This window comes from Dasypus novemcinctus, chromosome 20 (assembly GCF_030445035.2).
Source record: "Dasypus novemcinctus isolate mDasNov1 chromosome 20, mDasNov1.1.hap2, whole genome shotgun sequence".
Taxonomy (NCBI): domain Eukaryota; kingdom Metazoa; phylum Chordata; class Mammalia; order Cingulata; family Dasypodidae; genus Dasypus; species Dasypus novemcinctus.
Genome location: NC_080692.1, coordinates 14931788 through 14946777, shown reverse-complemented (window position 1 = coordinate 14946777; position 14990 = coordinate 14931788). Strand labels below are relative to the sequence as shown.

The following is a 14990-nucleotide window of genomic DNA, read 5'->3' as shown; positions in this document are numbered from 1 at the left end:
GTAAAGTAAATTTTATTTCCTTTCTATTTATCTGGTTTTTTCCTAATTCTAATAAAATGAGTATATATATAAGCAAAAATATGCATTTACTATTTACTTAAAAAAAAGTTCTATTAGGAACTACATTTAATTTCCTTTAAATTTCAAAGAAAACGCAAACAAGATTTCTTTCCATTAATACAAACTATAGATTATAAACTCAAAAAACAAGAGGGGAACAGGTATAGCCCAATGGTTAAGCACCTGCTTCCCATGTACATGGTTCCAGGTTCAATCCTCAGTACCCCCCAAAACAAAAGTATGGCACATACTTTTTTTCATGAGACACAAACAGACTTAATAACCAACGATTTCATTTTTCAATGTTATCTCAGAAATAGGTACTAACATCAACAGCAATTTAGATACTTAGCTCATCTCATTAAAAACAGAAGAAAAAATTAACATGAAAAAATAATTTCAAAAAACCCACAAAATTGTGGAGCAGGTGTAGCTCAGTGGTTGAGCACATGCTTCACACATACAAGGTCCCAGGTTCAATTCCCAGTATCTCCTTAAAAAAAATAATTTTAAAAACCTACAAAGTAAAAAAAAAAAACAAAAAACACAACACTAATAATGGCTCCCGTTTCTGAAACCCAGTTAACTGAAAATTGACAGGGAGATCTGTTATAAAAGCTTACAAATTTGGTATGTTATGTTATGACCCTGGGATATTGTCAAGAGTTCGTTTCTACTTTTAAAACTGAATACAATGGAGTGGGTATAGCTCAGTGGCTGAATACATGCTTCATTTGTACAAGGTCCTGGGTTCAATCCCCAGTACCTCCTAAAAAAAAAAAAAACAATAATAAAGAACATACTTTAAAAAAATTGAATACAATATGCTGTGATCAATTTAAGTTAGCAGGGAAACGGACTTTGGCCCAGTGGTTAGGGCGTCCGTCTACCATATGGGAGGTCCGCGGTTCAGACCCCGGGCCTCCTTGACCCGTGTGGAGCTGGCCCATGCGCAGTGCTGATGCGCGCAAGGAGTGCCGTGCCATGCAAGGGTGTCCCCCGCGTGGGGGAGCCCCACGCGCAAGGAGTGCGCCCGTGAGGAAAGCCGCCCAGCGTGAAAAGAAAGAACAGCCTGCCCAGGAATGGCGCCGCCCACACTTCCCGTGCCGCTGACTACAACAGAAGCGGACAACAGAAGCCGACAAAGAAACAAGACGCAGCAAATCGACACCAAGAACAGACAACCGGGGGAGGGGGGGAAATTAAATAAAATAAAATAAATCTTTTAAAAAAAAAAAAAAATTTAAGTTAGCATTCCTTACCATTAGCCATAAGGAACTTGGGAATTAAGTCAACATTCCAGTCTCTTCCTCTTCCCATTGATGCTGGTGGTTCTCCTGGTATTTTAAATCTTTTGTATAACTAAAACCAAAATGGAAAAAATACCCAGCATGTAACAAAATTTATTTTTCATTATGATATGCCCCTATTTTTTGATGAATGACTTCAGTACCATAACTAAACACCACTGTATGAGGTGACATGGACATGTCATTTTGTAGCAAATAAAATATTTAGCAAGTTCCAAGACATATATAAATTAAATATATTACTAAACTAATGAATACTAAAATAATATTGCAGAGTTTTGTTTTGCTTTGTTTTACAAGAAAAGTAAGAATACAGAGCAAAACTAATTGCCAGTAACACACTACCTCATAGTTCCTTATTATTTATAAAAATCATTTATATTCATTCTCTCCTCAACAAAAAGCTAACAAAGACATATTTTTGTTTCTATGATTGTGTAAAGGAGTGAAAAATAAATGTTAGTTTCTTCAAACCCAAAGACAATTAAAGCTAGTTCCAGTTAATTTATAATTTATAAAACAAATTAAGTTGTATGGGCAGTTTTAGGTAAAAGGAAGTTTATATTTTAAAGTTTGAGAATATTCATTTAAGCACATGAATTCATTGCTAAGGAAAAACAAAAAAAGTTGGTATACTCAATAAAAATTAATGCTTCCCTGGGTATATTAACCAAAAAGGATGGGGGAAGGGGAGGGAGGGAAAGCATGCTCATCTTAGTCAAGATCAGCTAATAAATGTACTAAGTGTGGAAAGAAATGGTGTCAATGTATCACTCCATAGATTACTTATTAATTATAAACACATTACTCCACATATTAATTATAAGGAAGAGAACTAGTAGTTATCACCTTAACCAAGGAATCAAATTTAGCATCATTAATGGTGGGTTAATCAGACATTATGAGCCTCCTGATGTGATGCAATATGAAGTACTCAACAATATGTATCATAGACTAGCCTGAACTTTTCAAAGAAAAAAAAAGTGGAGGGGATCTTTGTATATTAAAAGAGTAAAGAGGAATACCAAATGCAATGCCTAGATCTTTAGTTAATCCTAGCTTAAAAACAAAATAAACAAAACTACTACATAAGACATTCCTTGTATAAGGAGGGAAATTTGAATATGATCTGGACATTACTGTTAATCTTAAGTGAATAACATTATGAATATGGAGGAAAATGTTATTCTTAAAAGGTGAATGCTGAAATATTAAGTCAAATATGATGTTACTTTCAATGGTCAAAATCAACAAGAAGCAAACACAGCAAAGTATTAACTGCTGAATCCAGTAGAAGGTTTTCAATAAACTTATCTGTATACCTAAATATTTCCTTAACTTTTTGATATAAAAATTAAGTCTATTTTAATATTTAAAGTCACTGATTATTTAAAAAGTCACTAATGATATCACTATATCTCCTATAAAACATAGCAGAGTTCACATCCATGAAGGTGAATGCATAATAAACCTCATAGAGAAATGTATTTAGTAAAACACACTTTTGAAATGCATCATGTATCCATGTTGCAAGAGTAGAAAATATAATAGGAAGAGCATATTTTCACTACCTTTCTAATACTTACATCTTCCAGTGGTGTGATAGAGGCACTTTCTCCTCCATAATATGGGTTCCGATCCATGTGAAGAACTTTCTTTCCATTCACTGACATTATGCCTGACAGAATACATTCCTACACAAGGAAAGCATAAGTATATTCAAAGGCAGGAAAGTACCACAGCATGTTTAAAATAAATACTTTTTTTTACAAAGTCTGTCATTAAATATTCTTTTAGTAATTAACTTGTACACATGCAATAATCTTCTCTCAAAATTTATGGATGAAGCCCTAGAGCAACAGTTTTCCGTTGCTTTAGGCCTGTATGTATGTTAGTATGGTCTACGGACACCTTAGATTAAAACTATGTCCATAATAACACTAGGACATTATTCACTGTTATTTTGTTTTGTTTTTACTGTGTTGCCATTTACACTGATAGTGCAAAATCCATGGTACATAAAATGAATTACAGCAGTGGCTCTAAACTATACAGTTGTCACTGTATTCTTCAGCACCAGGTACTCAGTTTTAAAAAAGCCAGTTTCTCTTAAGAATTTCTTTGATGAAGCTTTAAAAATTAACTTTATTAAATCCATACCCTTAAATATCCATCTTCTTAATATTCTGGGTAAGAAAAGGACATGGGAAGCATACATAAGGCACTTCTATCTCAAGAAAAAGCTTTTGTGTGACATCTATAAATTGAACTGACCTTTTTTTTTTTTTTTAATGGAATGCCATTTCTTTTTTACTTGAAAGAACAACTGATAAACTCTGGTTATTCAGACTTAGGTATCTGGCAGATATTTTTTCAAAAATGACCATAATGGAAAGTAACTGAAAGTATTTGTTGTGAGTAACAAGAGTTAATCTTTTAAATGAAAATTACAATTTAGAAAAACCTTGTATCCACCAACATGGACATGACACATTCCCAGTACTTAAAAGACTTTTTAGATTATATCAGTGATGATATTAATATGATTTTTTTGATAATGTGTAATGAAATGTGTCCTTATTTAAAAGAGTTGCATTACTCAGTAAACCAGTATTTTCCAAATGACCAATGAATGGTATTTCAAAACCATACAGGGAAATAAAAGATGAATCAGAGTACAAACTAGATCAATGGATTTTAATATAACAATATGAAACATTCCTTGATATGGTCTCAGATTAAACATTGCAATGAACCTTAAGAAAAAATTACCACTGATATTTTACAGTAGATCAAAGAATAATAACCACAATAATCTGAAAAAGCTCTTATAATAATCCCATCTGAGACCTGATTTTGTTCATATTCTCTCCTCAGACTAAATGTAGTTGTAGATATGAAAAATAAACTATCTATACTAAGCCAGACATTAAAGAGAACTACAAAATAAAACAATGATACTCTTTTCACAAATTTTTCTGGTTTGGAAAATATAGTTTGTGGTGGCTTAGATCTATGTACCCCTGAAAAATATGTTCCTAAACCTAATCCATTCCTGTGGGTGTGAACCTATTGTAAACATAATAGGATTTTTTTTTAGTTTTTTTTTTAATCTCTCCCCTCCCACCCCCCCAGCTGTCTGCTTTCTGTGTCCAGTTCGCTGTGTTTTCTTCTATGTTCGTTTGTATTCTTGTCAATGGCACCAGGAATCTGTCTCTTTTTTGTTGTGTCATCTTGCTGTGTCAGCTCTCCATGTGTGTGCCCCCACTCTTGGGCAGGCTGCACTTTTTCCATGCTGGACAGCTCTCCTTACAGGTCGCAATCCCTGCGCGTGGGGTTCCCCTACACAGGGGACACCCCTGCGTGACAGGGCACTCCTTGTGCACATCAGCACTGCGCATGGACCAGCTCATCACACGGGTCAGGAGGCCCTGAGTTTGAATCCTGGACCTCCCATGTGGTAGGCGGATGCTCTATCCATTGAGCCAAATTCACTTCCTGTAATAGGATTTTTTGATGAGGTTACTTCAGTCAAGGTGTGGCCCAACTTATTAGGAAGGGTCTTAATCCTGTAACTGGAATCCTTTATAAGTCAAATGAAATTCACAGGGAGAAAAAGCCACCTGAAACAAGAAGCTGAAAGTCAAAGGAACCTGGAAGAGAAGGCAGAGGCCAGGAGAGGCCAGAAGAGGCTGCCACAAGTACTGCCGTGTAACAGAGGAGTCAAGAACCAAAGATTGGGGAAGCTGACTTGGCCAATGGATAGGGCGTCTGCCTACCACATGGGAGGACCGCAGTTCAAACCCTGGGCCTCCTTGACCCGTGTGGAGCTGGCCTATGCGCGGTGCTGATGTGCACAAGGAGTGCCATGCCACGCAGGGGTGTCCCCCACATAGGGGAACCCCATGCGCAAGAAGTGCACCCCGTAAGGAGAGCCGCCCAGTGCGAAAGGAAGTGCAGCCTGCCCAGAAATGGCGCCGCACACACAGAGAACTGATGCAAAATGACACAACAAAGAGACATGGATTCCCATGCCGCTGACAACAACAGAAGTGGACAAAGAACACACAGCAAATGGACACAGAGAACAGACAACTGGGGGGGTGGGGGAGGAGGGAGAGAAATAAAGAAAAATAAATCTTAAAAAAAAAACAAAACAAAAGAACCAAAGATTATGGGCAGCCAGTCCCAGAAAGGCAGTCTTTGGGAAGAAAGCATCATCTTGATGATATCCTGATTTGGGCTATCTATTCATTTTATATTCTTTAATGTTTTATATTACCTACCTGCACAGGTTCCAATTTCACTATGAGATGGAGTATTATTTTATGCTATAACTATCTATTTTCTAACATACTAATTCCCCTAAGGAAGTGATTGAAAAAAACATACCCATAAAAGTTATATCTAACCATGTTTTGGGTTAGTGTTTAATGAAGAAGTGATTTAGAAACTGTATTTATGTGACTTTTTTATTTTTTTAAAAATCCTTTAAGCCTAGTTTCTATAAACTAAAAAAATACCTACTAGCTGAAAACAAGACATCGATAGAAACAAAAATTAAGGTTATATAACAGCTTGAGCTCTGAATATTTAATTACCCCTTGCTTATTAATCTTCACAAGTGATAAAAATGAAATCTATGCTTGTTGCTAAGAAAAATGAATCTAAAGTATTTTTGTTTTTTAAGGAGGCACTGGGAACCAACCCTGGGACCTCCCATGTGGGAAGCAGGCACTTCATCACTTGAGCCACATCCACTTCCTATTTTTACTGTCTTTTAACTTTAGCCATTCTAGTGAGGATGTAGGGATTGTTTTTGTTTTTCAAATAGACATGACTGCTCTAAATTTTTTATTAGGTATCACAGGGGACACATGTAGTTCAAATGGTTGGGCGCCTGCTTCCCATGTATAAGTTCCCAGGTTCGAATCCTAGTACCTCCTTAAAAAAAAAAAGAACATTATTAGGTATGATTTTTTACAAACATTACTTATATTAGTGATAACAGTGCACTGGAGAGTAACTGCACCTTCTCCAAGCCGCAGAGTCTGGTGGAATTTGTGGCCCTTTCCAAGGCCAAGGCTCTTGTGCAGATGTCAGCACAGCCATCTTCCTGTGCTTGTGGTCTGGGGGCTCAGTGATCCACTAGGTGTCAGGATTTTTTCTGATAGCTTTAAAGAATGCATCAATGAGGACCACCTCAAAAAATCTGTATGTGGAATCTTCACCAACGTAGTAAGAATTCAAGCCTTTCAGGGCCCCTATGGTGCCCTCCAGCTCACTCCTAAGCAACAGACTGAAGGCTGTGAACCAACTTCGGCTGCTTAACACCATGATGGACTGCCTTGCCACAGGTTGCACCTTTAGGAACCATTTAGTATTTGCAGCCACCACAGCACACATGAATCCAGTAGATGGCATAACCTTGCTTGGCCATGTATCCCAGACTGCAAGCTTTATCCAGCTGTATAGAGCAGGCAACCCTGTGTAGAACAGAGCTGGTGGTACTGCCCTTAGGAGCCCTTAGGAGAAAGTGCATCAGACTGCTTCTTCCACAGCGACTTGTAAGTACCCACATCTTGGCTTACCCGTTGGCTGCCACCACATGCAAAGGGAAGATGTGGCTTTAATTTTCATTTCATGATGTCTAATATGGTTGAATAACTTTTATACCTTACTGACCAGTACAGTATCTTCTTTTGTTAACTGCCTATTGAAATTATTTGCCCATTTTTAAAATAAGCTATCTTTTTCTTGTCATTTTGTAAAATACTTCATTTATTCTGGATACAAATCTTTTGTTGGCTCTGTGTATTGCAAATATATCTACTCCCATTCTGTGGCATGCCTTTTCAACTTCTTAAAGATGTCTTGATAAACAGAAAAAACTGATGGTATTTTACAACTACAAAAATCACTTTTAATATTATCTAAAACAACTTATTTGTTTAAAAAAAACAAACATACTTTATAGAAGTATATATGAAAATAGAACAATTATTACTATCTCAAAAATAGGTTATAACATGGAAGTTGCTGTGGCTCAATCAGTTGGGCTCCCATCTTCCTGGGTTCGCATCCCAGGGCCTCCTTGTGAAGGCAGGCTCACCCGCATGCTTTGGAGCTGGCCTGCAAGCACTGCGGAGTACCGACTCAGCAAGGTGACGCAACAAAAGAGACAACCAAAAAAAAAAAAAATGCAGAAGAATGTGCCGTAAATGAACACGTAGAGCAGACAGCAAACAAGCTGCGTGGAGGGGGTAATAGATAAAAATAAATACGCACACACAAGAACGCAGAGCAAATGGACATAGAGACCAGGCAGCACGCAAAAAGCCACAAGGGGGGGATTAAAAAAATAAAAAATAAATAGGTTATAAGAAAAAACAGTAAGACCAAAGAGTCCCAATTCCCAGCTGACAAAAGGAGATGCCAAGGTTTAATTTTTAGAAGATAAAAAAAATCATAGCTAGTAATGCTCACTTTGACTGTTGCATTGTTTCCATATGTAACAGCTCACATTCCACTACAATTAAGCTTGAGGCTCTGAACCATTGCCCTAAGGCAAACACTGCCCTAAGGCAAACACTGCAGGCTAAAATCTAAAATAAAGGGGCTTGATAATTTAAAGATTGGGCAGAGTCCAAAAAGATGATAATAACTACCCTTAAAGGCATCACTTGGAACAAGGCTAATAAAAAATCTGTAGGTCCACTGATTCTTCTAAACCCACCTATAAAAGATTGCTCTTACACTGCTAAAAGATTAAAATACATAGTAACATAAATATAATACTCTAAACTTTGCTTTAAAACATGGAATGAAGTCATTAATTCACTGATAAAATTCATCAATCATAAGTGGGCGCTGAGTGTACACTAATAACCCTAAAAATTTAGTATCTTCCAAAAATCGCAACTCAAAATCTACCACCACCTATCTAGTGAACACAGATTAACAAGCAAACTATATTAAAGTCAGAGAAAATACTCTAAAATCAATTTCCCTTTTTTGCACTAGAAAACCTGGTCTAACATAGATGTCAATACTGATAACTGGTAACTTCTATCAGCAAATTTATATATGAATGATTATTAGTCAACATATTTTTGAATCTAATAGATGGGAGTAATCCATATTAATTTCCATGCTTCAAACTCACTCTGACCAGGATATAAATACACATATTCATACTCCCATAAAAATTAAATTATGAAAACATCTTCAGAATCCAAAGTCTGTATGATAATGGCATCTGTCACCCATATGGCACTTTATGTTCTCCTACATAACAAGAGGTAAGTAAAAAAAAGAGGTGAGTGAGCTAAAATTGTTTAAAGTTTAGGTTCAGCATAGTTCTAGCACGGGTACATATAGGGTATGGGGATGGGAAGAGGACCATATATCCATGATACTGAAGTTCAAGACCCTTGAGCAACCTCCACAGAACACTAGAATGACAATAATCAAACAGAGTAACGTATGTGGACATCGCCAAAACACACCTGGCAAAGTACACCTCATCCACGAAGGAGACCTGACACACGAGTCATGATGTACCTAAATGGTGCTTCCAAGACCAGTGGCACTAAATTAGCCTCCTGATGCCCTCTTCCTCCCTCATACTTAGGGAGCAACTTAGACTTATAAAGAGTTAATTTATTAATATTCTCATATACCTCCCAAATGATCAAAGTAAACATTCATTCAGCTTCATAGCCCATCAAATACCACTGTATTTTCAAGACTGTTATGATCAAAAAACAGAAAGCAAACACATAAAAATATGAATAAAACAAAATACTTAATAACTAATATTAAAGAAAGTGTAATTTCAAAGCCACTTATCTAGAACTATGAGGAAAAGTAATTAATTTCCTAGAGAAATTGTAAATCAGTTCACCTCAATGATGTATGTCTTAGAGCAATAACACAACAATAAAAAAAATCATTGTTAGTTTTCAGCAGAATGTTTCTTTAAATATCTCTATCCCTCTACATCTCATTAAAAGCTGTAAGAGATTACTTTTCTTGAAATTTGGTTCTAATTATAATTCTCCTGCTGAAAATCCTCCCCTAGAGAATTCATACCTAGAAGACAAAGTTCAACTTTCTTAGCGTAGTATATTCAACATTCTTGATGATATGCCTTTTTTCCAACCCTATTTCTCACTACTTCTACTAATACCATAGTTTCACGCAAAACAAACTACTCCTTATTCCCTATATCTATCTCCTCCTTCATATGGTGTTACACTGCCCTCTCTGCCCCACCGCCACCCCCAAAATCATGCCTCCCCAAGTTCAAGGTTTACCAAAAAGTTTTTAAATTTTATATGGTAACACATGTAACATAAAATTTGCCATTTTAACCATTTTTAAGTGACCAATCAGTGACACTGATTTCATTCATAACGTTGAGCCACCAGCTACCACCATCCATTACCAAGACTACTTCACCACCCCAAATAGAAACTCTATAACCAATATTTTTAAAAGTCAACTTAAATACCTCCTTGCTTGTGCAGTTTCTGACTTTCCATCTGAATTACCAAATGTGCACCTTTCTCCTGGCACTTAGAACTTTCTCATATTCTTGCTTAAATTAGTCCTCTAAGAATAAGCTACTTATAAACAAGTTCTATGTTTACTTTTCTATCGCCCGCAACTGATCAAAACAAGCACTGTTAGTTTAAATAACTAGAATCAGGTAAATTGTAGTTTAAAACTGGAATCAGATAATTGTTACTCCTGTAAGTCTTCAATCAGGTAGTATGTGAGCAGAGACAGAGCGGTTTATCATGCATGTAAGACAAAACATTTACCTAGTAGCCTTTCAAACCAAACTTCATACTACTATAATCTCTATATGCTAAAATGTCTGATTTTACTTGTATTTTCTGTTAGGACAGTATGCTGATTTAAAATGACTAACTAGGGAAGTGGATTTGGCCCAATGGATAGGGCATCCGCCTACCACATGGGAGGTCCATGGTTCAAACCTAGGGCCTCCTGACCCATGTGATGAGCTGGCCCATGCACAGTGCTGTCACATGCAAGGAGTGCCGTGCCATGCAGGGGTGTCCCCCGCATAGGAGAGCCCCACATGCAAGGAGTGCGCCCCATAAGGAGAGCAGCCCCACGTGAAAAAGGTGCAGCCTGTCCAAGAATGGTGCCGCAAACACGGAGAGCTGATCCATCAAGATGATGCAACAAAACGAGACACAGGTTCTGGGTGCCGCTGACAAGAATATGCGTGGACAGAGAAGAACACACAGCAAATGGACAGAGAGCAGACAACTGGGGGCAGGGGAGGCAAGAGAAATAAATTTAAAAATTAAAAATAATAAATTTAAAAATAAATCAATAAAATGACTATAAGATATTTAGACTTTCCAAAAATAAGACCTTTGTAAATTTTTGGCCCTATGATCACTACTGCAGTGAAGTAGAGTTTTCTGTCTACAATCCTTTAACATAGCTATTGCAAGGGTTTTCAAGGAGCAAATCTAAGACTGGGCTAATCGAAGAGGCACTCTAAATTATAGCTCATGGTTTTAGTCAATTAGAAAGAGCATATTACTTGGTAAGAGGCTACCTATTCATACAGAAAGCAAAGAGAAGAGTTGTCAACCTAATAACAAAATGGGGCAGTTGGGCAGAATTGAAAAGCAGACTGAAGAACTGAAAGAGCAGAAGAGTCTAAGACTATTTATTTAGTAAGAAGGGCAAAAGTTCCTAAAAGCTTACTAGGTCCTAATGACTTTGCTACACTACTTAACAGGACAGCACAATAACTAATCTCCTGTGGTGAAATCATAGTTATCAAGTAAATTAATTCTATCCCTTAGTTTGTTAAAGAAGGCCTTCCAGGATTACTTAGAAAAGGTTTCATCCAAAAGTTGTGGTTCTTCAAAGGGATAACTTTCAAGTTGTTAGAAAATTCAATTATGTGGAATACTCCTAGACAGATAATTTAGATTTTACTCTAGTTTATATCAATTCTTTTTATGCCTTCTTTATTAGTTATCATCAGTATCTGTGGATTAATATTTTAAATCTTAACAATGGACTCAAAACAATAACACTAAGCAACAAAGGGAAACTCCAACCCTTCCTTTTAAAAGTAACACGTTAATCTCATAAAAGTACTTAACACAGGCATTATGTAATATTTGGTACCCATACCTGACAGAGGAAATTTTAAATGCCCTTTTTGAGGTTCTTAAATCTCATGCACTAAATATTTAACAAAAATTACGAAAATTAAATGGTATGTTCATTCCAGATACTCAAAATTAATTCTACTTTAGGGTTTTATTTTTACTGGTCTCTTGATTTAACTTTAAGTAATTTAATTCCTTGTATCCCCAAAAACAAAAGAATATACTTATTATGATCAAAATCATCCTGTCATTGCTACTCTTCATAGCAACAATATAATGTCCCAAATTGATGAGATTCTTAAGGAACATCTCACAAAACAATCTGAGAAGGCTCACAGAGGATTAAAATGATCACAACTGTATATTGACAGCAAAAAATGATCTATTTCTAGTGAAGTAGAAAATAAATCCAAATGAAAACATAAACATCTTCACTTGTTATACAATAAGACTGTGCCATCTTTGATACAAAGTGATGCTTCTGAATTAGGCCATGTAGTAACCTGCATGACAATGGATTTGCACTCCCCTGTCCTTCAACTGACTTTGCTTGATCATGAGCAAATCAGAAAAAGCCAGTCAGAACCTTAGAAAAACAGTTAACTGGCTTATGGACATGCTGACAGCAACAGTATTCACCCCATACTACTAAAACCAGCTTTGAATCCCAATCAGGCACTTAAAAAGAAATACAAAAACAAAAACCCTGCACAGAGGTACGCCTACTCATTCAAGAGGCTTCCAACTTACCACCAAAAAAGATATTCAACTGAATTCCTCACATTCAAAAAGTGTAAATAAACCTTCTAGGTAAGTAATTTCATCTATTTGGTAGTATTCCTAGCCAGTCACATATCTATTTCTGGAATGGTTAAACATAAAGGAGCATTCAAAATGTATTTTTTCCAACAATCACCATAAATGATAAAGAGAAAAATGATAGAGATGCAGTCCTAATTCTTAACAGTCCTTTCCTTAAAAATTAGCCAAATAAGAGTTTGAAGCCAAATAAGAGTTTGAAGGTTTGCACTTGTTTAGAAAAACCTAAAGGGACATTACCTGAGGAAAAAAAAATCATTTTGATCCTGACAGATTACAATTCATTTCTACTAATACTGCAGTGGTGGTCTGCATTAAGTGGCTCAGGAATTTGAGGTCAGACAGTATAAGATACATAAGATTTCTATCAGGGTTAAGTTTATTAAGACAGGAAGTAGCCCTAAAATTCAATTTAGTCAAACTGGTTGTGGTTTCAAATGTAATTTTTTTGAAGATGAATCGTCCCCATTTTCATAAAAAAGCACAAAAAGAAAGAAGTAGAAGATACAACACCTGCCTGCATTATTTGCAAACTATCTAAAGTTCCCTAAACAGATCCCCAAGAAAGTAAATATACCATACTATTAGGAAAACCTGGCATTCATATTACTGTTGTATTCTTTATCCTGTTATGATTTGTCTTCTAAATCCCGGAAGAGAATATGGTGACAGAGAAAAAGCCTCGCCTCTAGCAATCCACCAATCCATCTCTTAGGGGGAAACATCTACCAGGGACAATGGTGGCAGGGAACAAACCGAACAAAAGGAAAACATGGCAAAGGTCATGTGCGAAAGCATCTGACACACACGTTGTGAAAAATAAACTCATTTCCATTCTACGAATGCCCAATTCGTAGGAGGGGAGGGGTGGTTGAAAGGGATGGATAATTCTTATTTGGAGTGGGAGGGAGAGGTTAAAAAAAATACTAATTTCTTCATTTTCTCCAAAAAAAAAAGTAAGCTAATTAAACTCTAATAATTACAAAATAGTGATCATCCAATGACTTTTCAAAATCTTTTGCCTAGCTTTGGCAGCCAAAGCCTGAGTAGTGGTGGCTGAAGGCTAAACAGGAAATGCAACTGCGAGTGGCTTCCACCCTCCCCCACGGAGCCTTGCGCTTTTCCGTTTCCAATCCGGAGATCATCAACCCAAAAGGGAGGTGGGAGGGCAACAATACCCCGACCCAGGCTCTTTCTTACACTTGATCAAGCGATCCCAGGCTTCTTTTATATTTTTCCCTTTTTAATTTTATAGTTGAGTGAAGCTCTCATTTTCCACCTCCTTTTATTTCGCCCTTAGTGTTCACCATATACTTGACGGGCTTCACGAACTAAAGTCGTGGTCTTTTCAATTTCCTGGTGTTTCCCTTCGCATTGGGGACAACCCACTCCACCGACCTCGGCTGCCACGAGGTGACGAGAGCGCTAGGAAGCGCCGCAGGCTGAGACGCCTTCAAAACTCCTCCATCCCAACCAGCCAACAGTCCCCTTCCCGACACCCTCCGACTCCGCTGCCCCGTAAAGGAAAGAAGAAAAGGCCAGGAAAGAAGGTATCAAGGCGGAGCCGCAAAACCGCAAGCCGGCTCGCCCAAGCAGGGCCAGGCAAAGCCGGGATCAGGAAAAGGCCTCCACAGCCCCCGGTCGGAGGGCAGGGGACAGTGCCGCCGGCTGCAGGGAGAGCCTGCCGGGAAGGCCGGAGAGCTGCCGCCCCGGGGCGGGGACGTGGGGGCCGGGCCGCCCGCATTTCCCCGGGCCTGACCATCCCTCCCGCGTCCTCAGCCCCGCACACCCTCGCAGGCGCCTCGGCCGCGGGCCGCCGTCTGGGACTCACCGTCAGGCCTGTGCCCAGCACGATCACGTCGTACTCCTCATTCATGGCGGGGGAAGGGAGAGGATGGAGGCCGAGAAAAAGGAGAGCGCAAGGGTTCTCGCGAGCCGGCGGCTCTCTAGCAACGCTGCGGAGGCGGAGGAAGCGCCCGGGACGATTTCGGGGCCTGAGAGGAAAGACAAGCCGCGAGCAGCGGTAAAAGGAGCTGCAGAGGAGGCGAAGCGCGCCGCCACCTCACACCAGGGGAGAAGAGTGGGGAGGGAGGGGGAGAGGGTGGGGAAAGGCGGGGCGGGCGACCGCGGCCCTGCGCGGCCTGGGGGCGGGGCCTAGCTGGAGGCTCAACGGAGGGCGTCAATCACGGCCTTTCTGCTCGCTCATTGGCTACACCCCCACCATTCACCCAACCTTCTTCCGTTTCCACCTCGCGCGAGAAGAGGGTGGGGCATAAAAGTCTGGAGTTCCGGTTCCCCGGGTGGTCCTGCCACCGTGGTTGGGGGGCGGAGGCCCTGGCCGGGCGCTAGTGACTTGGCGCTAGGGACGCGGCGCGGCCTGGTAGACGCTGCGGAGGAGCCCTCAGCTTCCGTAGGAACGTAGAAGCATCCCGGGACCCTGAGCCCCACTGCCGCTGTTGGACCTTGAGCGGGAGTTGGCGGAGGCCACGTGGGGCAGGAGGGGGGTTCTGGGCCTTTTCTGGGAACTGGCGGGCCCTCCTGCCAGCTGCTGGTGCAGGGAACCCGGGCTGGGTTGCGGCCCTTAGTCCCGGCTCGCGTTCCTCGCGGATTTTCAGCCTCTTTGCTTCGTGCG

At 39.3% G+C, this 14990-nt stretch overlaps 1 protein-coding gene across 1 annotated transcript in view; it reads right to left on the bottom strand.

The window, feature by feature from the left end:
- The window catches only part of GDI2 (GDP dissociation inhibitor 2), a 34551-nt gene extending 19925 nt beyond the window's left edge, over positions 1 to 14626 (bottom strand). The window contains exons 1-3 of the mRNA XM_058282459.2: positions 14190 to 14626; positions 2957 to 3064; positions 1323 to 1422 (exon numbers count right to left, since the gene is read on the bottom strand). Of these exons, the coding sequence (XP_058138442.1) occupies positions 1323 to 1422; positions 2957 to 3064; positions 14190 to 14234 (253 nt within the window). The 5' untranslated portion in view covers positions 14235 to 14626. The remainder of the gene's footprint in view (positions 1 to 1322; positions 1423 to 2956; positions 3065 to 14189) is intronic.
- Positions 14627 to 14990: the final 364 nt, after the last annotated feature.